Source organism: Halichoeres trimaculatus, unplaced genomic scaffold (genome assembly GCF_033239565.1).
Source record: "Halichoeres trimaculatus isolate MK-OKI-2021-1 unplaced genomic scaffold, fHalTri1.1 fHalTri1_scaffold_19, whole genome shotgun sequence".
Taxonomy (NCBI): domain Eukaryota; kingdom Metazoa; phylum Chordata; class Actinopteri; order Labriformes; family Labridae; genus Halichoeres; species Halichoeres trimaculatus.
In genome coordinates this window covers 4,264,746-4,290,492 of record NW_027437197.1, presented here as the reverse complement: position 1 = coordinate 4,290,492, position 25,747 = coordinate 4,264,746, and the positions used below count along the sequence as shown (strand labels likewise).

At 39.1% G+C, this 25,747-nt stretch overlaps 2 protein-coding genes and 1 long non-coding RNA gene across 3 annotated transcripts; 2 read left to right on the top strand and 1 right to left on the bottom strand.

Annotated features, from left to right (window-relative positions):
- The first annotated feature begins 1,089 nt into the window (after window positions 1-1,089).
- Window positions 1,090-4,130, top strand: gjb8 (gap junction protein beta 8). The gene is made up of 2 exons (XM_074694522.1): window positions 1,090-1,217; window positions 2,294-4,130. Exon 2 carries the CDS (start codon window positions 2,318-2,320, stop codon window positions 3,119-3,121), a length of 804 nt encoding a protein of 267 aa, XP_074550623.1. The 5' UTR covers window positions 1,090-1,217; window positions 2,294-2,317; the 3' UTR covers window positions 3,122-4,130.
- Window positions 3,038-16,907, bottom strand: LOC141808138 (uncharacterized). Its single transcript, XR_012599892.1, has 4 exons — window positions 16,743-16,907; window positions 16,564-16,628; window positions 6,599-6,685; window positions 3,038-3,117 (listed from the first exon to the last, which is right to left on the bottom strand). It is a non-coding gene; the product is annotated as an uncharacterized LOC141808138 (long non-coding RNA).
- gja3 (gap junction protein, alpha 3) lies at window positions 11,681-13,129 on the top strand. Its single transcript, XM_074694521.1, has one exon. The coding sequence runs from the start codon at window positions 11,681-11,683 to the stop codon at window positions 13,127-13,129; it is 1,449 nt and encodes a 482-aa protein (XP_074550622.1).
- Window positions 16,908-25,747: the final 8,840 nt, after the last annotated feature.

Sequence of the window (25,747 nt, the reverse complement as noted above, 5' to 3'; positions counted from 1 at the left end):
TCCATCCTTTTTGAGGATGATTTCTATAAACTGAAGAAGTTTAAATATGACTGAAGGACTAATCGATACCCACGTTTAAACTGGTTTTCTTGTGACGTGGCTTATTTTTCTTATTATCTTAGGAAAAGAATGTTAGTTTTCCAAAAAATACACATAACCATGTTTTGTTTCCTCAAATCTCATCTGGGTTTTTTTTGTTATTGAGAAAACAAAGCTGGTTTCTTATGACAACTGATTATTTTATTTTATTATATATATTTTTTAATTGACTTTATTTTTTATTTTTTGGAATGAATTGATAGTTTTATGGGTATAAAGAAATCAAAACTATTGTTTAATCACTGATAGAGCCATGCTGTTTCCAGCCATGATAAGGTCTTCTGTATAATACAGGGTTTTGCAAAGTACAATCAAATCCAATTTTATTTTTTAAGCACTTTAAAAACAAATGCTGTTGACCAAAGTGCTGTACAGAAAAATTTAATAATTGAAATAAAATAAAATAAAATTGATTTAAATAAAATAAAATAAAATTGATTTAAATAAAATAAAATAAAATTGATTTAAAAAGAAATAAAATAAAATAAAATTAAATTAAATTAAATACGTGGCTATCATGCGACAAAATAAACACTTAATATAAAATACAAAAAAAAGAAAGAAAGAAAAAAGAAAAAGAAAAAAAATTAAACTGTAAAACATCATTGAAGCACATTAAAAGGCGCAAAAAGAGCAATCAAATAGTTAAATAAATAAAATAAATAATAAATTAATAAATTTGAAAAATAAATAAATAATAATAATAATAATTAGATAATAAATTACTGTGAGTTAAAAGCCAGAAAGAAAGTGGTTTGAAGAATAGATTTAAAAACAGACAGAGATGAGGCTATATGCTGATGTGACGTAATGATATGTGATGATTTAACCTCAACCTCCTAAGAAAACCACTGAGCTGAAAAAAAAAAAACACTCTGGTTACTCCTCCATGGTCCCTGCTGGCCCCACCCTGAGTCTGGCCCCTCCCCTCCGTCACCAGGAGCGAGGATGAAAAGCTTTGAAGCGTCACAGGACGAGTCAAACTTCATACTTGGAGCCTGAGAGCGGACTCTGTGCTGGGAGCACGTTTCTCCACATCTCTGAGGAGCGGAAGGATTAACTGACTGAGCTTCATGGAAAGTTGTTGAGAATATTTAGGATTAGCTCTCCAGAGTCAGGTAAGAAGGTGGCTTCAGCTTGTTTTTTTAGTTTGGCTGACAAGCACGGCAGAAAACTTTAATTTTAAAGCGGCGATTTGATGATATTGGACAGAATAAGAGCTCGCCTCACTTTGGCGCATGCGCAGACATGAAACGAAAAATAACCGTCGATTTTCTGAGAATATTCAAAGAAACTGGATTATTTTTACTCTTTACTGTATGTTGAAAATCTTAAACTGCCTGTACAGTTAAGATCAAATCTGTGCGTCTTTAACGTAACTGTTGTTAAGACGAAAAACGTCACAGTTTCGTCCCAAAGACGGCAAGAAATATAAAATCAGGATTAAATTGTGTTTATATAGTAAAAAAAAAAACATAAAAATAAAATAAAATTGTGGAAAAAATAAGAAGTTAGTAGAAATTAGAGACGAATTTTAAGAAATAATTGCGCCAAAATACTAGCTAAACTCACTCAGTTAAAAAAAAAAAAAAAAAAAAAAAGAGCGAATTTGTTAATTGATTATGTAAATAATTAAGCTTTTTTATGGTTGTTAAAATTAATTATAATAATAATTAAATTAATTCAGCAGTTTTTTACAGACACAGCAACAGGAAACAGGCTGCCACAGGAAGTTTCTGGTGTGACTTAGATCAGTAATTATCACTTTGCAAACCTGTTTCATGATACAATGAGGATTCACTGAGTTAAACTTGCTTCCTAACGTCTATGTGCAACATTTTTAACTGGAGCTTCTTCAGGCAAATTGTTGGTGACGATGAGAAACCATCATTAATGAGGAGTGGCTCCAAATCTGCAGCCAATCACAGAAGACTGAGTCAGAAAACAGCTTTTAAAAGTTGCTGCGCTTTTATTTTGAAGTCCAGGTGGCTCAGTCTGTCCAACCTGTGGTTTGACTCAGTTTTTATCCCTCAATTTAAGTTTATGTTATCTTTTTTTTAAAGTTATTCTTCCTTTTCCAACATGTGTAATCAAACTACAGGATAACAGGCGTGGTTCCTTGAGGGAGTGAGGATTCGTGACATCTTCACCGAGTTTCTCTGAGCTTTAACCCGCCAGTTTCTGCTCTCCTCAGGTTGTCTGAGACCTCTTCGCCACAATGAGTTGGGGGGCTCTCTACGCCCAGCTGGGCGGCGTCAACAAACACTCCACCAGCCTGGGAAAGATCTGGCTCTCCGTCCTCTTCATCTTCCGCATCACCATCCTGGTTCTTGCTGCTGAGAGCGTCTGGGGCGACGAGCAGTCCGACTTCACCTGCAACACGCAGCAGCCCGGCTGCAAAAACGTCTGCTACGACCACTTCTTCCCTGTGTCGCACATCCGCCTGTGGTGCCTGCAGCTGATCTTCGTGTCCACGCCGGCTCTGCTGGTGGCCATGCACGTCGCCTACAGGAAGCGTGGGGATAAGAGGACCATGCTGGCGTCTAACCGCACTGAGAAGCCCACAGACACAGACCTGGAGACCTTAAAGCGAAGGCGTCTGCCGATCACAGGCCCTCTGTGGTGGACCTACACCTGCAGCCTCTTCTTCAGGCTCATCTTCGAGGGAGGCTTCATGTACGCTCTGTACTTCGTCTACGATGGTTTCCAGATGCCCCGGCTGGTGAAGTGCGAGCAGTGGCCTTGCCCCAACCAGGTGGACTGCTTCATCTCCAGACCAACGGAGAAGACAGTCTTCACCATCTTCATGGTGTCCTCTTCAGCCATCTGCATGGTGCTGAACGTGGCCGAGCTGGGATACCTCATCGTCAAGGCGCTCATGAGATGCTCCAGCCGTGCGAACAGGAGGAAACATAACTACACCAACACGGACAGCATGTCCCGGGATAACGCCCTCAACAAGAGGAACGAGATGCTGCTGTCGTCCTCGTCAGACTCTTCCACCAACAAGACCATGTGCTGAAAACACAAACAGCTGATCAAAGAAAGCCTAAAGTTTGTGTTCCTAGAGTAGGCTTGAAGGTGGTCTCTTCTGGAGCAAATTATGAGACTGTGGAGAGTTAAGATAAAGTAGGGAAATCACTGAATGAGATGGCCTGGATTTGCCGCTAAAGTTCCTCCTTGATGCAAAAATCATCTAGTGATGTCAAATCTTAACCCATGATTGTGAATGTGGTAGTATTCCCACCAGTGAGTGTTACTTTCAGAGCCTGTTTGTGCTCTCAGATCAAAAAAGCCGCCGGCGAGTTAAAACTCATCGGTGCAGAGTAGTTTCCTCCTCGCGTGTGTCACCTTACTTTTCATTCAACGCCTGTTTGAAAGTGTCTTGAAGTTTTAATTTATTGATTAACGTTTGATATTTGCTTGAATGTGGTGTGAGTTGCTTGAGGTGAATGAGTCTACGCTGACATCTAGTGGTTGTACAATGTACTGCAGTCTGAAGGATTCTGAGGACGGAAACAAATGAAGTCAAAACAAGTGCCTTAATGATGATGTTGTAGTGACTAGTTTACATCAGAATTGATTAATTAACACTGATGAGTTTTTCTGTGGCTGTTAGATGAAGTTCAGTTGGAAATACTTTTGTTAAATTAGTTTTTTCGTTCATGTTTGTTTGTTTATCGTAACAGATGTGTGTTGCACATGTAGGATTATAACATGAAACCACACCAGAGTAGTTTTCTCAGATTTTTCTCATTTTTTTTCTCAGATTTCACGCTTTTTGCTGTTTAATTACTTGAAATGAGAGTATTTAAATCAAAGCTTTTCTTTCAGTTAATGCATCAGAAATGTGAGAAAATGGTGCAGAGTTTCACAAATTTACGCCAGGAGATCAAAAATTGTCGCATGAGTTGTCCCAAAGTGCAAGGGTCTGCAACCTTTACCTTCATAGGAGCCATTTTGCCTCAACTCAACTGGATTAAAGTCATTCAGGAGCCACATTATCTACTTTATTTTCACAACAAAGATAAAAAAAAAAAGTGTATAAAATTCTAAACACAGATTTTTTGTGTTTATATAATTGAACATGTGGTGTCTTAGCTTTTTATTTTTATTAACTTTGCAAATATTTTTTTTTAATAAAAAATTTGTAGTTTAATAAATTTGCAAAATTCACAAAATGTGAATAAGTTGCAAAATATTTCAAAAAGTCTTCAACAACTGAAAAAAAAATCTAAAATTTGCAATTTTTAAAAATTTTTGCAAAAAAAAAATCAGAATTAAAAAAATAAATAAATTTGCAAAAAAAAAATTTAAAAAAAGTTTTTTCCCCAAATTTCCGAAAAGTAAAATAATAATTGAAATAAAAAAAAAAAAATTGCAAAAATCTAAAAAAAAAAAAAATTAAAAGCTTTCTTGCAAGAGGTGATGCATATTTAGTTCAACAAAAAATAACACATGATTTTTTTTTTTTTTGTGTGTCAATGGTTGCAGACCCTTGCCTATGAGGTTGGTTTGTGGCTGTAGGTGTGTGTGTGAATGTTAGCTCTGTGATTGGCTGACGACCTGTCCAGGTGTGGACCAGCCTCTCGCTCACCAACGACCCCAACTTGGATAAGCATTCAATGACGGCTGGATACTTCGATTTTTTAGACAATAATTTCATATTTGATGAGTGTTAACTGTATATTTTGATCTGATGTTGCAGTGTTGATCTGGAAATCAACATTTTGATAAAAATGTGCAAATCTATTTCCAAAAAGCAAACACTGTTCAACTTTTATCTGTTGTTTTCAGATTTTTCCACACTGTTTTAAGAGTTGACTCTTAATGTAGTCTCACACTGAGTGCAGGGGTATTCCTCCTCCTTTACGCTGCCCCCTGCTGGCTGTATCAGCCTCCATCATGTGCCTTTGACAACAATCACTGCCTGTCTTCCTCCTGTCTACATTTAGAAAATGTTTCTAAATGACTTTTTTTCTTGATTTACATTTGATCAAATTGCGCATCATCACAAGCAAAGACTCTGTAAAAACGATCGTCAAACCTTTAATTTTCTGTTTCCTGTTAATGCCTCCTGACAGTTTGACACTAACTGGCCTGTCTCTGCTCAGATTTCTTCTCCTCCTTCCTCTTCGTAGACGCCAAAGCACCGTGAGCGTAGTAAAGAACAGAGCTTTACCAAATGAAGAAATCAAATGTTTGTGATTTTGTTTTGTACTAAGTTTTTTGTTACACTCGCACTTTGATCCTTGAAGTAATTTTGCTCTTTGTAAAATTGTTTTTCATAAATCAGTAAAACCAGAAACTGTGTGTTTTGTTTTCTTCTGTTAGTTTGTTCCAGGTTTACTGATATGACACAGCTATTTTCTGTTTTCCTGGTGTTTGCAGCACTGATAGAGTAAGAATGAAGCTCTGAATTCAAGGAAACAGGACGTTGAAAAGTGCTACAGAGAAATTTGTGCTTTGTGCAAGTTTGCCTTTGAAGTAAGAAGTGATTGTGACCTTCACCTCATCACTGCGCCCCCTACATCACACATTATACAAGTGTCACCGTACACAAAGAGGGATAACTGATGGGGTTTGTACACACAGTGCACTGGAAAACAAACTGAACCACTCTCCACTGACACCTAGTGGCTCTGAGTGAAAACTTCCAGCTGAAGCCTGAATCTAAGGGAGTCCATTCACAGAAAAAGCTCCAGAGCATTTTTTTTTTTTTTACTACACTCAAAGAGTGAATTGGAGTTTACTTGTGTGGATCAGGTCAGTGGTGAAAAAATGAAATCCAACACAGGGATCAACAGATCAGGAAATCAACAGCCCCCTGTGACCCTAAACAAGATAAGCGGTTAAGAAAATGAAAGAATGAATGAATGAATAAATGAACTTGGTATTTAGTTTGTTGTTATAAAAAAAAAAACCCAAGTTAAATTCACTCGAGTTTTCATTATACATTACTTTATTTTTAGGGCAACCAAATTCTTACAAATTTCTAAGTAAATTCAACTCATTTAGGGCTTACAGTGCATCTACAGAGACTCACATAACGGGACTTTTTCCTATATTCCTGTCAGACTGATCTGTGCAAACATCATATGAAGCCACTGTAAAGGAGTCACTTTGTACGGAGGCCTGAGGTGGTCGAGAAAAGCCAACTTAATAACCATCAAAAGACTTTTCTTTAACCAGTTTGTTCTGCAAAATCATTTAATAATCTGTTAACCCCGAATGTTTTCCAGCAAAATAACTGCATGCATTTCATCCCTTAGATCTGGTGTATAATATGTGTTGTTATTGGTGTTGTTATTGTTTATTTATTGTCATATTCTTTTATTTTTACATCTTAAATTGGCTTCTCAGAGTCAAACAAACACTTTAAGAGATTCCAAAAGTTTAAAAAGAAAAAGAAAAGTGTGAAAACTTTCTTGCCAGTTATGGAAGAGATCCCTGCTTGGTGATCTTGAAGCACAGTTGAAAACACGGCAGGTTTACTCACTGACTGTGAAGACCAACAGTAGAAAGCCCAGGCTGAGCTGCTCCCACGTCAGAGTCCTCTTCAATTAAGTGAGAGGAAGAGGAGTGTCTGAAAACAAGCAAGAGCAACATGGTTTTAGTTTACTCAGCTAATATTTCCCAACTCAGGAAGACGATAAAGCAACACGTCCAGGAGAGGAGTTTAGTCTTCGTTAAAGAGAAACTTTCCCTCATTGGAAGAGTAAAAGAAGAGTTGACTGACTGACGTGAAAAAGTTGTGACTTTCTTCTGCAATCAGGGTTAGAAATTCAGTGATTTCCACCCTAATAAGGAAGAGCAAACATCAGAACAACCTGTTGTAAAAGGAGTCATGGCGCTCCCTTTAGTCACCACCAGGAGACAATGTCAAAAACAGTCGTCTCTTTCAGCCCTTGAACTTGTGCTGTTGCCATGTGTCCTGACCTCAGCGGCCGGATCAGCTTTCAGTTTGTGACTTATTTTAGCCGGCGCACTAATCGCCACAGGAGCTTTAACGTAAGGAGCTACGGCCCATCTCTGTGTGAAAATGTCTTTGTCCTCCCACCGTCCAGGAATAGACGAGCAGGATTAGTCACATCTGTGATGTTTAAATAAAACTCTCCCTGTGTGGATGGGAGACGGGGGTACACTGATCGGAAAGGGCAACAAGACCAGGATAGGAAACTCTGAGAAAGATAAGTCATGAAATAGAATAGAATAGAATAGAATAGAACTTTATTGTCATTGTAACAAGTACAATGAAACTGAAGTTGCAGCAGCAATCAAGAAAACAAAAGTAAGAACATGTATAGAAAGTGCAAAAAGGTCCATAATAAAATAGATGTTGACAGCTTGTCCATCATTGTCCAGTCAGCCAGCCTCCACCTCCACAGGGTCCAGGACTGAGCTTCTCTGTTAGCCATGTCAGTGAATAGCATGATGCTACTCTGCCTTGTGGTATTCCCTCTGTTGCTGGGTTAGCACGGCTAGCTCGTCCATCTTATTGGAGATAGATCTTACGTTCCCAATAACGATGGATGGAAGGACAGGTCCATGTCGTCACTTCTTAGCTCACATCTGAGAACCAGCACGTTGTCCTTACCTCTTCCTCCTCACCTTGTGGGGAAACATCTGGCCTAGCACCAGTTAGCATTGACATGCTACAGGCTGCTAACAGCTGATTTCACATGTAAACAATGCAGCCATGGTTACATGTAGGATCTCCAGACAAACACAGGAGAAAAAGCAGTAAAATATCACTGAAGTCACAAAAAGTTTGGTGTCCATGACCAACATATGAGCCAAACAAAGTGATGATCCACTCCAAATACAAAGACGACGAAAAAGAGACGAAAAAATTACAAATTTTAAAAGACATTTCAGAGATGTCTAAAGGAATCAAATTTAGAAAATAAAACCAAATTCATAATTCTGACAGTTCAATTTTTATTATGGTATTTTAATTTCAAGTCACAGCTAAAGCGCTCTGCAGGCTTCCGTAGAAACATTTATTTTCCATTTCATTGATGTTTTCCATCAATACTGAAAAATGTTTTTGTCTTATTTTCAGTAGAAACGGTCTTTTTGGACTTAATATGAGCCACATTCACCTGACCAGTGCAGACAAATGTTATTTAAAGACAAAAATTAGGTCTGAATTGCTTGTAACTAATAAAAAAAATCTGCAAATGGAGCAAAAAGAAAGTTAGTTATATTGAAAATATTCTCGTTTTAAGTTTATTTTTTAAGCAATTTTTTCTTGTTCCTTTGGCAGATCATTTTTTAACTTGTTTCAATCAATTCAAACATCATTTTTGTCTTAAAACAACCTGAAATAAAACATTTTTGTTGTCTGTTCAGTTAAATGTGGCTCATATCAAGTTAAATAAGACCATTTTTACTTGAAATAAGACAAAAACACTTGATAAGATTTCAGTTTTTTGCTGTGAGCCTATCATCTTTCACTTTTTGACAGCTCATCAATGCTTATTTCCTGAAACAGGTGTTCTTAAATCTCTTTATTTTTGCTTTTTAACATTTTTCTGTTAATTTCTTTTTAATCCTGAACTTTTTTTCCTCTAATCCAAGGGTTTTCAACCTGTGGCTCTGGAGCCTCGTGTGGTTCTTTGACACCTTTGCAGTGGCTCCTTGTAGCTTAAAAAAATGTAATTAAAATAAGGAATTTTTGTTTTTGTTACAGAGGGTATTGATGATGAAAGACATTGACACACAAAAAAAAAAATTGTTAACATTTTGTTGAACTTAATATGCATCACCGCTTGCAAGAAAGCTTTCAGGGTTTTTTTTTTTTTAAGGTTTTGCAATTTTTTTTATTTTAATTTTTATTTTACTTTTCTGAAATTTGGGGAAAAAAACTTTTTTATTTTTGCAAATTTCATTTTTTTTTATTTCTGATTTTTTTTTTGCAAAAAATTAAAAAAAAATACAAATTTTAGATTTTTTTTCAGTTGTTGAAAACTTATTGAAATATTTTACAAGTTATTCACATTTTGTAAATTTTGCAAATTTATGAAATTACTAATTTCTTCATTTAAAAAAAAAATATTTGCAAAGTTAATAAAAATTAAAAGCTAAGACACCACGTGTTCAATAATATAAACACAAAAACCTTTGTTTGGAATTTTATACACTTTTTTTTATCTTTGTTGTGAAAATAAAGTAGATTTTGTGGCTCCTGAATGACTTTAATCAAAATGAGTTAAGGAAAAATGGCTCCCATGAAGGTAAAGGTTGCAGACCTCTGCTCTAATCCAACATTTCACCAACCATCCACTTAAGAATTTAAAGTTTGTGTTTCTGATTTGTGCCTCAGAAGTTTTTATTACTACTGTACTTTGACCCTTTAAGCTTTTTTGTACTTTCAAACTTCCTTTCGTAAATAATAATCCGTTTTTTCCAATTTTCTGAATGATGCCCTGAATTCTGCAAACTTTACTCAGGTTTTTATTAATCTCTCTGTTTCATAACACCTGCCTCTGCTGGGTGTTAAAGGGCTGTTAAAGTTTGAGGTGTGTTCAGGTGTTGAGTCTGGCAGCACCTGGTGACCTGAGGAGCATGTCTGGCTTTTGGAGAAACTTTTGGCACACTCTCGCCAACTTTTTGCGCAGACTTTGGAGAGCTTTTGGGGAGGTTGGCAGGGGCGTGGTGTGACTGCGGACAGGCTGATGACTCTGTGGATTCACTCATGCATGGTCACACAATGTGACAGTCCAGACATGGCTGTAAACGGGAGGCAGCTCCGTTTGACCGAGCCCCATCTCCGACTCCAAGCCGCCTCCAAAAACTAACAACAACAACAACAAAGGGAAACTTTTCTGTGCGCACGCGGCGAGCGGCGAGCGGCGAGCCTCCGGGCCCGGCAGCAGGACAGCAGACGGACCCAGGCCTGGAGAAGTGTGTGTATGAATGAGTGTGAGGGCCAGCGCTGACAGAGTCTGTTGATCTGTCACAGAGGGGGACAGAGGACTTTGGGTTTGGGCTTTTGGACCAGGGACTCAGAGGGAGGGTCGCTGCAGCTGCGGGAGGTCTACGCGCTTTCAACGCACTCCGATGATGGCACCAATGATGGCAGATGGATTTGCTTTTCGATTTTAAGTATGACATCTCCAGTGTAAAGGTATGACGGATGGCCTTCACCCTGCTGTGAATGTTTTCATTTCCTGTAGCGGAGTTAAAGTAAGAGCGAGTTAACGGAGGAGGACGATTGATCAGGTAATTAAAGGATTTAATCTGAACTTTCAGCCACAGAAACAAAAGCCTGACAAAGCTTGTGGCGCTTAAAGGGAGTCTGTGGACTCTGGCACACTCTGTATTGTCAGCCTGCAGGTATGGCTTTGTATTTGGACCTGGCTCTGTCTGTTACATTCGACAGAAATGCCACAAATACCTGTGAAAGTCAGACTTTTGACTCAAAATCAACTAAAACACATCATTTACTGAGCATTTCCAGGTTTGATTTCCACTTTTACATCATAAAACTCAAACTCCTCAAACTTCAAATTTAGAGTTTCTGGATCAGAGCTTGCAGCTTCCTCTAAATTTGACTTCTCACTTTTTTTTTTGCTGCTTAAAGCCACAAAAATTAGTCCTAAATATTAATTCTCTCATGTTTGTTTTCCTCTTTCAGGTGTCAAAACAAATTGTGAACCCTGGTCGATGGATTTATTACCTTTTATACAAGAATACTTCAGTAAGTTTCCCCTGCTGTGTGTGTGTTTTTGAGCGTCTAAAACTACTTAAATGAGTTTTTCATGAGGCAGTTCAAGCAAAATAACTTTATCTAAAGAAAAAAAAGGCTAAAATATTAAATTATGTCACATAAATCTACTTAAAGTGTCCAAAAAGTGTTTGTTTTTAGCTTTTAAGTGAAGGAGCTTCATCTGATGTAATGAAGCTACTTTAAAACATCAGATTAGGCCTTAAGAATAAAAAATAATAAAATTAATCAAAGAAAAAAATTTAACACCATTTTCCCAATTTTGAAAAATTTTAAAGCAGATTTTTTCTGGAAAACTTTTTTTTAATAAAATAGAATACAGGAATATTTTTAGTTTTCCTCCTTTTTTGTTTTACAGTCGACACACAGAGAGTGGCCGGTGCGGTGGTGTGTATCTGTGTATGTCAGTGTTTGTTACAGGGTGTGTGTGAATGAGTGTGTGTGTGTGTGTGTGTGTGTGTCACAGCAGAGCCCCATCTCTGCTAAATGCTGTTTTCGAACATTATATTGTTGATCTCAGCAAATGCCTGCTGGGCAGTGGAGCGAGCAGGTGCGAGGGAGACAGGCCTGACACGGGGACAGGGAGAGAATGGGAACGTGAACCGGGGCTGAGTCAAACAGGTGGTCCATACAGTACGCCGGCCGTAGAAAAGGATCCACGTTACAGACCGTTGTGTTTCAGTTTGTCGGTGAAGTCCGAGGCGTTTGTGAAACGTCGTGCGTTTGTGTGTCGTGACTGATCATCCAGGGCCTGACGCTTTGGAGTAAAATGTCTTTCTCCTCTTCCTGTTTCCCATCATCCCTCTCTCCCCAGCCTGTACTTTCTCCATAGGCTAGAAATCTTGAAGCATGGGCGACTGGAGCTTTCTGGGGCGGCTGCTGGAGAACGCTCAGGAGCACTCGACGGTCATCGGCAAAGTCTGGCTGACTGTCCTCTTCATCTTCAGGATCCTGGTCCTGGGGGCGGCGGCGGAGGAGGTCTGGGGGGACGAGCAGTCCGACTTCACCTGTAACACCCAGCAGCCCGGTTGCGAGAACGTGTGCTACGACGAGGCCTTCCCCATCTCGCACATCCGCTTCTGGGTGCTGCAGATCATCTTCGTGTCCACGCCGACCCTCATCTACCTGGGCCATGTGCTTCACATCGTCCGCATGGAGGAGAAGCGGAAGGAGAAGGAGGAGGAGATGCGCAAGGCCAACAGGTTTCAGGAGGAGAAGGAACTCCTTTATAGAAATGGTGGGGACGGTGGAGGAGGAGGAGGAGGAGGAGGAGGAGGTGGGAAGAAGGAGAAGCCGCCAATCAGGGATGAGCACGGGAAAATCCGTATCAGAGGGGCTTTGCTGCGTACCTATGTGTTCAACATTATTTTCAAGACCCTGTTTGAAGTGGGATTCATTTTGGGCCAGTATTTCCTGTACGGCTTCCAGCTGAGGCCCCTGTACAAGTGTGCGCGTTGGCCCTGCCCCAACACCGTGGACTGCTTCATATCCCGGCCCACTGAAAAGACCATTTTTATTATATTTATGCTTGTGGTGGCTTGCGTGTCTCTTTTGCTGAATTTGTTAGAGATCTATCACCTCGGATGGAAGAAAGTAAAGCAGGGCATGACCAACGAGTTCGCCCCCGACCACGAGTTGCTGCGCCGCGTCGACATAGCAGAGCCCGAGTGTTTGGCCTCGGCGCCCAGAACTGCTCCATCCAGCCTCAGCTACCCCCCCAACTACACGGACGTGACGGCGGGCAGCAGGGCCTTCCTGCCCCCCATGGGGCCGCCGCCTGTCGCCGCGGCAGCAGACTTCAAGATGGACGACCTCCAGCAGGAGCAGTCCCTCCACCAGCCTCCTCCATCCTCCCACTACTACATCAGCAACAACAACAACCACAGGCTGGCCACGCAGCAGAACTGGGCCAACCTGGCCACCGAGCAGCAGACTCGGGAGATGAAGGCCACCTCCCCTTCCCCGTCATCCTCTTCCTCAAGCAGCACCGACAAAGAGCAGCAGCAGCAGCCGCCGCCGCCGGTGGTGGACGCTGAACTTCTTCCAACCACCAACAGCCACACCAACACAACGGCCACCGCCGCCTCCAGCAGCCCCGGCTCTGCCTCCAACACGGGCAGCTGGAGCGGGGCAAAGAGCGAGCAGGAGGAGGGCAACGTCACCACCACGACGGTGGAGATGCACGAGCCTCCGGTGGCGGTCAGCACGGTCAGCACGGTCAGCACGGACCCCCGGCGGCTCAGCCGCGCCAGCAAGAGCAGCAGCATCAGAGCCAGGCCGAGCGACCTGGCTGTCTGAATCTCCTCGGTCCTTTTCTGTCCCTGAACCCTCCCTGAGCAACAAACACAAAAATGACAAAAAAATAAACAAAAAGAAAAATAAACAAAAAGAAAAGAGACAGGGAAGCAGAGCGGGAATGTGAAATGACTCCATCAGCAGCTTCCAGAGCAATCGGTGAGTTGCAAGCGACTCATTTTTTTATTTTTGGGTCCTCTGCAACGTCATGGACAGATTTCACCTCCTGGAGCTGTTTCGTCGTTGTCGATCAGGAAGTAAACTGCGTCACCCTGTTCTTCGTGGTCGTGCACGGCCATGTTTGGAGCTCTACAACTCACCGATTGCTTTGACGGATTCCCTGCAGCAAACGATAAAAAAAATACTTGAAATGAGATGAAATGATTCGAGGAAGTTTGTGCAAAGGCTGCTGGTGGAGTCATCCTCACGTTGTCAGAAAGCGAAGCATTCCCACGATGCTGATTCTACAAAACGAGGAAAATCACGAGCAGACTTTTAGCGTCGCCTTCACAAAAAGTACGAGGCCACCTCCTGATTTAAAGACCCACAAAAAGACACTCTTCAGTTTTCACTCTTCTTAAGGTGGATCTTTGGCCCATCATTCCCTCTACACCCTCTTTTTTTGAACCCCGGCGATTGAGAGCGACTTTGGGAGTTAGCTGAATTTCACTGTTCCACATTTCATGTGCTTCTTCATTGGTTTTATTCTTAAATTGCTATTTTTTTAAACTGAATTGAATTTGCTCATAAATTGCATTCTTGTAGTAGTCAGTTTGTGATTGAGACGAAGAATAACTGGCGTCACGAGCACCAAAACAAAAAAGAAAGACGAAACGCCACGGTGCAGTCCACCTTCACAGCTTCTGTTTTGTCGTGTTGGAGATGTTTGGAAACTCTGTCGTGTTCCTGTGCTTTTTGGTTCATTCACAACCAGGCACTTACTGATTTTTATTCCTTTTCTCTCTTCACCGCGACCGTAACCCTCTGCGTCGTCCTGCAGACTCAGCTGTTTCATTTTTACACTTTAAGACCGAAAAGGAGGAGACGATTCAGAGACATGATGCATGGGTGAAGCAGCCTTTCCTAATCCATGTTTTTTGTTCAAAATGACAAAGAAATCTTTGTTATCTGCATTTGTTTTGATCCCTTAAGTTTACATTTTGGTAGTTGATAAAGATTTGCACATTTAGGAAAGAAAATTGCTCTTCTCCGATGCTGATATTGGTGGATGAGTGGGAGAAAGAAAGTGTGAGTGAAAGGGAGAGTGTGTGAGATGTGAAACTGCCAAACTTTATGATCCTCAAAGGAAAAAATGTCTTACAAGTTAAAAAAAAATGGTGGCTCTTCACAGAAAAGGCAGACGTGTTTCACTCGAGCTCAGAAAACGACGAGTTTGAGGATTTTTTTAGAAGAAATCAGCAGCAAAGAGAGAGAAGAAACATTTTTTCTGTGTGTTTACTCGGTTTGTTCTCGCAGACTGCTCCGGACTCCGGTCGAGCTCATATCAGACGAGTCCACTGTTCAGAGAATGTAAGCTGGGTAGCTGGCCCTTCCCTAACCCACCACAAAGCCCTGACAGGAAGTCGCGTTCGAAGCCCGTCGTCGCCGTGCCTCCTCCACGCTCTCTCCTCTTCCGTTTCATGCAGAGCATGAATTCTCTGGCTTGTCAGGGAGTAGGAAACATCTCACGATGCTCAGATCAGCAACACGTTCCCAACGCTGTCTTAAACAAGAGAAGTGCCTTGTGTATGAATGATGAATCTTTTGTAAGAACAAGTTGATGTAAATGTTCATTTACCTCAAATGTTTACAAAACTGTTACTAAATAAATTTTTGTACCATACGTTTCTTATTCTTGCTTTTCATTCTGGAGTCAGGTTTGAAACACACCTCTCGTTATTCCCCTCGTTAGCTGGAGCTTCTGTCTTCCTCTGTGTGTGTGTGTGTGTGTGTGTGTGTGTGTGTGTGTGTGTGTGTGTGTGTGTGAGGTCACGTGCTGCTCACATCAGCACCAGGGCAGCTAATAAGAGTCTTTGGCGCTGCTCTTCTTGTAGACTCTCTGACCTCTGACCTCCCCTCACATTCCAACACTGAATGTCAGAATGTGACGCAAAGTCTCACACACACACACACACACACACACAAAGAGAGAAAGAGAGGAACAGTCCCACTTCACGACTACATCGAGAAATAATTGCAGTGAGACGAGGACGACAGAGTAACACCTCAGAGTCAAACATTTATCACCGACTCAGGCTGCTCCAGGAGTCTATTTTTGTCACGGTTGAAAACACGACAGAGGAGTGAAAAGCGTTCAGCTGCTGAGGAAACCTGTCAGGATTTGTGGGCAGAGTGGAATTAAATACAACAACCAAAGTGTTTTGGTCAAATTAATGAGCTTTAACTTGAGAAAATTAGTGTAGTTAACGAGGTAAGGTGACAAAACTGATCTCCTGGTTTTCTGTTAATTATCATGCAAAACAAAAAGATGCACAAAAAAAGTCACACTAAGTCAAAGTCTTCTCCGATCAACAATAGTTTCAAACATTATAAATAAATGGTATAAATACTTAGACTCATTGATGATGGTCTGGTTTGATTTTGTTGGTCATAAAAATCAAACCAAAAAAATTGTAAGCACTGGTGGATGGATTTATAACCTTCAATACAAGATTACTTCATTAAGTTTCCCCCGCTGTGTGTTAAAAGCTGGAATATCACATTACTCTACTAAAACTGTCCAAAAAGTGTTTGTTTTTAGTTGTAAGTGAGGAGATATGCTTCTGTTTTCTGTCACGTGAAGAGTTTTAAGGATGTTTTGGGAATTATTAGACCTGTTGCTGTTGGTCTGGTTTGATTTTGTTGGTCTTTAAAAATCAAATAGACTTTATGTCTCTTGCATTTGAAAAGTGAGAGTTAAAGGTTTAAAAGGGGCGACAGAAAAAGGGTTAATAAGCATCAGTGTTGATTTTAGTCTGTGTCACAGATATTAAACTCCTTAGGAGCTTTAAGCAGAGAAGAAGAGAAAAATACACCCAGCAAGGCGACTCATAATAAATAAATAAAATAAATACATAAAACAAATAAAACAAATAAAATAAATAAATAAATAAATAAATAAATAAATAAATAAATAAATAAATAAATAAATAAATAAATAAATAAATAAATAAATAAAATAAAATAAAATAAAATAAAATAAAATAAAATAAATAAATAATGAATAAAATAAATAGAAAAAGAGAAATTAAAAAGTGCAACACTCATTTGTTTTGTAGTAACTTGATTTTGGGGGCGCTGCCTTTTTGGCTGAAGTAGCAGCACATAAAATATGACAAAAACAGACTTTGGCTAACGTGACTTGGGTCTTGCACCTGATCCTGTTCTGGGCTGAGTATTAACTAACCAGCAAAATGTTGATAACTGGTAAGACTCACCTTTTCTTGTAGCGTGAGGTACTGCTGGTTATAAACTCGTGTGTGGTTCATGGATTCTGGTGTTCCTGTGAAAACAACAACAAAAAAAAACTTAACCTCAATAAAATGTCACAGAACATTTCAGACAAGGAAATAAAGAATAAAACATTAAATTTTGGTTTAAAAAGGTTGAAGCTCACCACAATAATGATGTGTTCATGAGGAGGTCCCAAAAGGCGGGCTTAAAAAAAAGCTTCATGAATCAAAACTTAAACAAAGTCCATCCAAAGATCTAAATAAACTCACACTAAAAAACAGAGAAATCATCAGGGACAAAGACCAAAAAACAAAAGAATCAGACTTGATACACAGAGGGTCATTAACACAGGTGTGACAGGAAGCACAGGTGAAACTAATCATAGTGCAATCAAAGAGGAGGAGAACACAAGAGCAGGAGGTACAACCAAACCACGGAGAGAGAGGAAGAACTACAAAATAAAACAGGAAGAACTACAGGTCACAAGATCTGAAAAAGAAAAAAAAGTCTTAACTTTGTGAAATTTTTTATTTTCTCCTCAGCTGGTCAGGACTTTTGGTAAAGAATGGTCAAAAAAGAGCGATGAAGGTGTTTTAGAGGGCTGTGAGATGGTTGGTATGCAGCCCCTCTGCTGTGACCTTTGACCCTTTGACCACAGAGCCTAAGAACACTGAAAAAAGCTGAACTCTTATCAAGTGTTTTTGTCTAATTTTCAGTAGAAAATGTCTTTTAAGACTTAATATGAGCCACATTCACCTGACCAGTCCAGAAAAATGTCTTATTTCAAGTTACTTAAAGACAAAAATGAGGTCTGAATTACTATAAGAAGTCAAAAAAAATCTGCCAGTGAAATCAGAGAAAAGTTACTCATATTAAGACATTATTCTAGTTTCAGGCAAATTTCTGAGCAAATTTTCCTTGTTTGTTTCTATAGTTTTTTTTTTTTACTTGTTACAACAATTCAGACCTCATTTTTGTCTTTAAAAGACTTGAAACAAGACATTTTCCTGGACTGACTTGTTGAATGTGGCTCACATCAAGTATAATCAGACAACTTTTACTACAAATGAGACAAAAACACTTGGTAAGATTTCAGTTTTTCGCAGTGATACTTGGCTCAGAGTCTCACACAGAGGACAGGAAATGAGTGCAGGCTCTTGAGAGAGATAGTTCATCTGTTGGCAGGACTGACTGGAGACCTCAGACTCATGTCACTCAGGACCCGAGCAGAGCTCAGGGACATTTTCCATTCATTAAACTTTCAGTAAACTCATATTATTTATCTGGCAGAGCTGTAAAGTTATTCAAAGTGCATTTTCCTATGAGCTTCATTCTAAGGCAGAAAAAGGAAGTAAGAGTCTGGATTTGCTTCCATGGGACATTTGTGCTTAAATCACCATTTTGATCTCAAAAGACAAAGATTTCACCTCCTCTATACATCAAATTATCAAATAATTGATGTTTTTTTTTGTCTTAATGGATGAGGTGTAGTTATAAATGGATGGTTCAGTGACTGAAACCTTAAACTTCACAGCCCCTGGCTCTCGAACAGCCCCACTTTGCCCCCGTGGTGGAAAAGTTACGAGTCCAGCGACAAAGAGAGTTGAGTCACCAGACTGCAGCTCAAAGCAGACAGGGGGCTATATTTAGCCTTTAATCACCTAACAAATTCACACTCAGCCCACAGCACAAATACCTCAGGCCCTCTTTATGTATTTCAGGAGTGTGATGAATTTGTTTGTTGGAGGCCTGACCGCTGGCTCGTGGGTAGAGGTTGGTTTGTTTGACAGAGTCTTCAGGGTTGGTCGACGGCTGGGAGAAAACCGAGCACAGTTTTTAAGACTTTGTTTTATTTTTACTTGACTGTGAAACAATGTGATGATGTGGACGTGTCCTGTTTAAAGAGATTAGCAGGCGAAGGTTTTAACTTGACTGTGAAAAACAGAAATGTCGAGTTTAAAGAGACCTAAGAGAAGTTTCCATGATTATTTTGCTTTATCTCCCGTTAGCCTTTAGCTCGTGCTCTATCTCTCTCCAGTTTATCTTTCTTCTGCTCCTCTGTCCTTTTTCTGTCTGACATTTAGGCTCCAGTGTCCACCATCACTACAAAATTAATCACAGAAATCATTTTCAGCAGAGAAAAACACAGATCTCTCTTCTCACTATTAAACTTTGTCAGGTTGTGTGGTTTTTTCATAGAGACCGAAAGATGCCAAAAATCGATCCGATCCTGTCTGACTCAATTGGGAAGCTGAAAAAAAAATTAAGAAATAACCTTTATTGATAACCTTTATAGTTAAATTTAATGAAAAAATAAAAATAAATAATACAAATAATAATGATTAATAATTATTAATAATAAATATAATAAATATGACAACACTACTACTACTTCCAATAATACTACTACAACTAATAATAATAATAATAAAATAATAATCAAAATAAATACAAAAATACTACTACTACTACTAATAATAATAATACAATAAATTATAATAATAATAATGGCATAATATAATTATAGTATGATATATAATAGGGTTTATTTTAATGATTAAACATAACATAATAACATTATAATAACAATAAATGAAATATGACAATAATAATAACATAAGAATGATAATGATAATAATGATAATAATAATCATTGTAATTATAATACTATTATTAATATTATTATTATTTTGTAATTATGTTTAATTAAATTATTTTAATATGCTAATATTAAATTATAATATATATTATAATAATAATGAAGGTAATAATTAATTATTAATCATAATAAATAAAAAATAATAAAATAATATAAAAACAAAAAATATAATAATTTTTTTTTCTAGAATTTTTATATTCTTATTATTTCCTTTTCTATTAATATAATGATAATAATAATAATAATAATTATTATTATTATTTTTATTGTTTTTATTATTATTATTTTAATTATTATTATCATACAAAAATATGTAAATATGAATATTTTTCTACTTTTCTCTGTTTCTACAAATTTCTTATTTCGTATTCTTATTCTTATTGTCATTCAAATGTGTATTGTTATTGCATTTATTCCTTTACCAGTGAGCTGCTGTGGCAAAAAATCCCCTAAGGGGGATGAATAGTAGAATAAGAAAGAAAAAAATACCTATATTTTAATCTATTCTGTTTTAGGCTTGAGTTAATTTACTTTATGACATGTCAGCTGTTTTTGCATTAATGTGCTGTGTCTCTGATGCCCGTGTAGATGGTAGATATTGAAAAGTTTAAAAGGTGTTAATCTGACCAAGATTCAACATAAAAATGCTTTAAAATCAGAACAGATTTTTATTTTAAAAAGTGAATTTGATGCAGTTTTTTTTGCATGTTAATCTGAATCCTTCTTTAGACGCCTGTGAGACGGTTTGAGATCTTAAATGATGTAATGTTGCAGCATCAGAGCAGTGTGTGAGAGTGTGTGTGTGTGTGTGTGTGTGTGTGTGTGTGTGTGTGTGTGTGTGTGTGTGTGTGTGTGTGTGTGTGTGTGTGTGTGTGTGGGGGGGGGGGGGGGGGGGGTTGTTTTGACTGACTGATCGTGGAAAGAGGGAGGGGCTGAACTCAGAGACAGAGCATCATGGGAACAGAGGTCAGCTCTGCGGGGACATCTGCAGGTCAGGAGAGAGTATGGGACACAATGCCCACAATGCACCTGGATGATTTGGACAACAAACTCCCACCATGTGTTTCCTTATCATTAACAACAAAGAAAAAATCATGATCTTTAAAAATCTGTTCTTTGATTTAAAGCATTTATACAAATATGAAATAAAGGGAGTCCTTAAATGTCCAAACTAGAGAGTTTGTTGATACTTTCTTGTCTCAGAGTGTTTAAAGTCTCTTCTTGGAGAGACTTTGTGTATTGCTACTGTATTTAATCAAGTTAAGTATGTTTCTGTGCATCTAAGATACTCTAAAATGATTTTTAAATACAGTTATAGCTTAAAAATAAACGTATTAAAGGTTAAAACTTTCTGATCAGTTGTTGGTGAGATTTCTTGCTTTTAAGGACTTCTTTCGTTGTTTTTGCAGCTGTGCATGCATCAGTCTTTTGATGTCGCTCAACACCTGATGCAGGTTTTCTTTGAGCTTGAACACGCTGCATTAAATTCTAAGCAGCATCTGTGTGTGTGTGCTGAAAAAGATGAGTTTGGTGACTGTGCTGAAGGGATTGTTGATCTCAACGCTTCACTGCGCCTCTCTAAACAGAGCCCAGCCGTCCTAAATTTAACCCAATCCAAGCCTCTCACACTCCCTCAGCAGCTTTCAGAGCCGAGCTCACACTCCTCTGTCTCTGCATGGACGACGGAAGGAAGGAGACGGTTTGTGTTGGTCAAAAACAAGCAGCTGTGAATGCATTTTGCAGGAACTTTCAAAAACGTCAAAGAAGAAGAAAGTTTGACCCTTCTCCTTCAATGAGCTGCTCCTGCACCGAGTGTTAAAGCACAAAACCTGAGAAATGCCACCCTCATGTGCTCCTGTGCTCTTCTCCTCCATGCAGCTGCACACACACTCACACTCACACACACACAGGCTCTCCCTCTCAGTCGCTGTTGTTTTATCATTAAATGGCGACATTAGTTCATATCATGTGATTCGAAGAGGATTCATTGCACATTAGAGGCCCTAATCGCCACCTATAGTCTGCCCCCCGGGCCTCGCCCACATGACCCTGCTGAGCACAGCGCTTTCTTTATGCCCCCTGAAAGAGCTGGGGATTGAGCCCAAACAAAAAAAACCCCACGAGGGTGAAAAAATGTTTTTACACCCACCCCGCTCCCTCGCAGGCCTGGCTGTGTGGGCGCACACGGCCGTTTTAGCTTTAGATCAATGGGACAAGTTACTGGAGTCTGGCCAACTCTGACAGATAGCACAGAAAGAAAAAAGCTTGCCTCTTCAAAAAATTAGGTTTTGTCACCGTGTGTTGTAACTCCACTGCTGCATGTCCCTGACAAAAAAAAAAAAGTGAAATGAGGGAAGGTTTTTCCCTTTTCTCCCTCAGAGCGTCCAAAAAGATCTGGGTTTTGGTGCACGTCTGGAGGGTGGCAGGGCGAGGCTGGGGGTGGGGTAGAGGAAGGGGTGTGTGCACAGGCTTGTGGGAGGAGAGGGGAGGCCGCCTCGCGTCAGCTGGCTGCAGATGAAACCTCTGGTCAGACTGACAGAAGCTCAACAAAGCTGCAGCTCGTCCTGCAGCTCATGACGGATGTCAGAGTTTCACAGGGAGAGGCTGAGGATGATGATGGAGCTGATCAAACAGGAGACAACCAGCTGGATCCTCTAGGGGAGGGGTTCAGAGCAAGGGCGTGGCGCCACCCATTGGCAGGGATGAGACAGTGCCTTTTTCCACACACACAGAGGAGTGTTTCCTCCTCCGGCTTGACATATCCCACAAGCTGGAGATTTTACACTAACTCAAATTCTGCTGAGTTGACTTATTTTTTTTAAGACGGGGCAGAGAAATCTGACAGGCTGAGAGGAAGATAAAACAATTACCTTCTCTTGTTGCAGCTGCTGCTTCATTCATGCAAAGCTGACATGATGCATTCATGCATTTGCAGAATCAAACTAGAGGATGTGAAGCTACACTTCCTGCATATGACCCAGCTCCACGTCCAGCTTACACCCACGTTCCCAGCCCCCTTACTTCCTGTCCTCCTCTCCCAGGCCTCTGAGTGTCGACAGGCCACGCCCCCTTCTGCCCTGCTGTCCGTCATCTCCCTGATAACACTCCCCTCCTCGCTGTCGTATCCGCCCGGCACCTTGTAAAAAAAATGGGACATGATAGTGAGGAAGGTCAGGACAAAGAGGCCTCTGCTGCGTGTGGGGCCAACTTTCACACACTCAGCTCAGGAGAAATAACTTTACTGGTCAGAAGATTTTTCTCTGAGGTTCAAATCAATATTTTTATCAAGTTGATATTGTTGACTTTAACTTTTTCATAGCAGTTACTCATTGCTCATTGTCAGGTGCTGATCTCTGTACTTATTTTTGTTTATGCAATATATATTTTTTCCTTGTCTATATTTCTTTAAATTGCTCATATCAAATTCTTCTTATTATTCTATTTTTTATTATTGTTGCATTTATTGCTCTTTTTCTGTGAGCTGCTAAGGCAAAAAAACTTCCCCCATGAGGGATCAATAAAAGATTATATTATATTAAATTATATTATATTTAATTAATTTAAATTATATTATATTAAATAAATGATGTATTATCATATTACACAAATTATACTATGTCATATTATATATTATATTATACCTCATAATATATTATTATATATCATATTATTTTATATTATATATTATGTCTTATTATATAATATATATTATATTGTACATTATTTTACAATACATTATTCTATATATTTTGTCTTATTATATCACACATAATATATTTTATTAAACATATTATATTATATGTTGTGTCTTATTATATTACACATATTGTATTATGTTATATATTATATAACACATTAGAAATAGTGGTTTACAAAGTATAGAACCCATTCACTCCTAAATTTTTCTCTGCATTCGTTTTATTTACTCCATCTTCCTTAAATCTAAAATACAAGACATTTTACCCCACTTTTTTATTTCTATTTATTACAATTTCTTTTATTATTATTATTGTTGTTGTTGTTAATAATAATACTAACCAGAGAAGTTGCATTTCCTCACAGCAAATGTGTTGAAATGCTGAAGCTGAAGAATGAAAATGAAAAAAAAAAAAAAACTGCTATAAGCAGTGAACCAGAGCTGAAAATGTAAATCAGAGAAAAGAGGAAGTAGCTGAAATGGGAAAAAAGTACAGAAGTTAAAGTAGCAGTAGTAATAGAAGAAGAAGTCGTAGTTTGAGAAGTATAAGCTGTGGGAAAAAGTTGTATGAAAAATGGAACATGTAGATCACAAATGGAGCTGAGGTGACCAAGTAGATCAAAACTAACATTGCTAAAGGTTACAGAAAAATGAGTTTCTCTCACATTGGGGCTTTTTTTTTGGCAAAACAGTAAAAATTTTTGCTAAAATACTCTCTTTGTAAGAAGCAGGAGAAGTCAAGGAACACTTTAATGTATTTTTCATTTTTTCGACAGTGAAGATTCTGGAAGTTATGACGATTTGTTTGATAAAGTTGCGAAGAAACTGCAGCAGGCTCCTCCACTCTAACTGAAGAAGTTCCGCACTCTACGAGCTGAAGTTTGGTTGAAAAACCTGAAAAGTTTATGTTGCTTTAACAATTAAATCTCAAAAACCGTCAAAGATATCTTAAAGTTGTACCATACATTAAGAGATGAAAGATTAGTGAACATTTTAGAGCAGAAATGAAGTCTGTAAGTGGAAGTATGCTGAAGTAGTAGCATCTCTAAGTTGAGGAAAATTTAGGAGGGGGAGGAGCAGATTCCCATTCATTTCAGATAGATTTTTTTTAAGCAAAAGCTAATGAATCAAAAAGTTTAAGGGTTAGAGATAAGAAAAGTCAGAGCACACATCTCCAGAGGAAGCTGAATAGTTTAAAATTTGAATGGTGAAAATCGGATGAAATTTGAAGCGTTTATAACGAACCAAGAAACGTATGAAAGAATAAAGTCACAGGAGAAGAATATGTTGAAATGCTAATTCAGCTCTCTAAAATCACAGCAGAATAATTAATCAGCACCACTGTTTAGAAAATGAAACCATTTATTTAACGAGACCGTATCAGCAGATCCGCCCACACAAAGCATCAGAGTCACAATCACTCACTTCCAGTATATACAGATAGGCACATTCACATTAGGCTTCGAAGCCAGCGACAGCGACTACTGTAGGTCCAAACCTGTGGGTCGAGGTTTGGTCTCCGCCTCTGAGTCCAACAGGAGAAATCAGCCGGGTTCAACAGAGTCCTCTGATCCAGGGTCAGTTCTGAAACCTCCTCAGTCAAGTTTAAAGGATTGGATTGTGGGCTGGAGACTGATCTGGGGTCAGAAATCCAGACCAGCGCCTCCCACACTGAATCCACCACCTGTGTTCCTGAAATGTTACGCTGCAAACCCAGAGCTTTGAGTGGAGAAAACAACCGTTAACGGCTCTTTAGCAGCAGAAAACTGATGAGGGTCCTGCAGAGAAGACATGTTTGTGTTTGGGATTCAAACTCAGGGTGAAAAAATGTGAAATTTAATTTTATATATCTATGTGCTGAGGAAAAAACGCCAACTGACGTGAACATCTTAACTCGATGACAGTCCTTATTTATTGAAACAATCCTGAAGCAAACAGATCAAATTAAAAAAACCTATCGTAGAAAAAAAGAAAACAGAAATATAACGAAAAAGGGAAACAACAGGAAGTGGAACATGGTTAAGTTCATGAAAAGTACAAAAAAAATCTTGTAACAAGACCAGCTTTTCTTTGCAGTGAGAAACAGATTGAACAGAACTCAGAAACCTGGTGCTGGGACTTTAAACTTCATCCACACAGTGAATCAGAAAGTAAATGATGAAAAAAACGTGGGTTTAAAACTGGAAAGGAAGAAACAGCCTGAATAAACCTCGTCCTTCACGTTTAGCCGGCTCCAAAATGAAACTTTTTAACAGACAAGGTGCAAGAGCGCAGGGCTGCAGCAGGTTAACGATGAACGACGGACAAATCAAAATCCCCCCTGACACAAAGGAGGAGACACAAACTGATAAGAAAAGAAATAAATAATCAGTCTTAGAAAAAAAAAACAAAAGGCTTCTCAGGAGGCGGGTTCAAGCTAAAGGTTTCAGTGGATGTCTTCCTCCCTCTGAGTCCACGCCGTCTCAAACCACCGCCTTGTTTCAGAGATATTTACACGTCAAAGAAACCCGAGCCGGGCTGAGCACGCACTTAATGCTACATTGCATGGATGAAGGTTCCTGTTATGTCTCTAAAGAAACGCAGCATGTTGTCGCCTTTTCTCACCACAGCGAGTCAGATCCAGGGATCAGTCCGAGCTGAGAGCTCCTCTGTGGTGCAAAGGTTTGGCCTGAGAGCAGTTTGATGGAGGAAGAGCGAAATGAAGCGGCGCCGGTGAGTGTGTAAGTGGGTGTGTGTGTTTGTGAAACAGGAGGAGGCTGCTGGTCGTCTGCTGCTCGGATGGAAAGTCAGAAATTTCATCTTGAAGTCACAA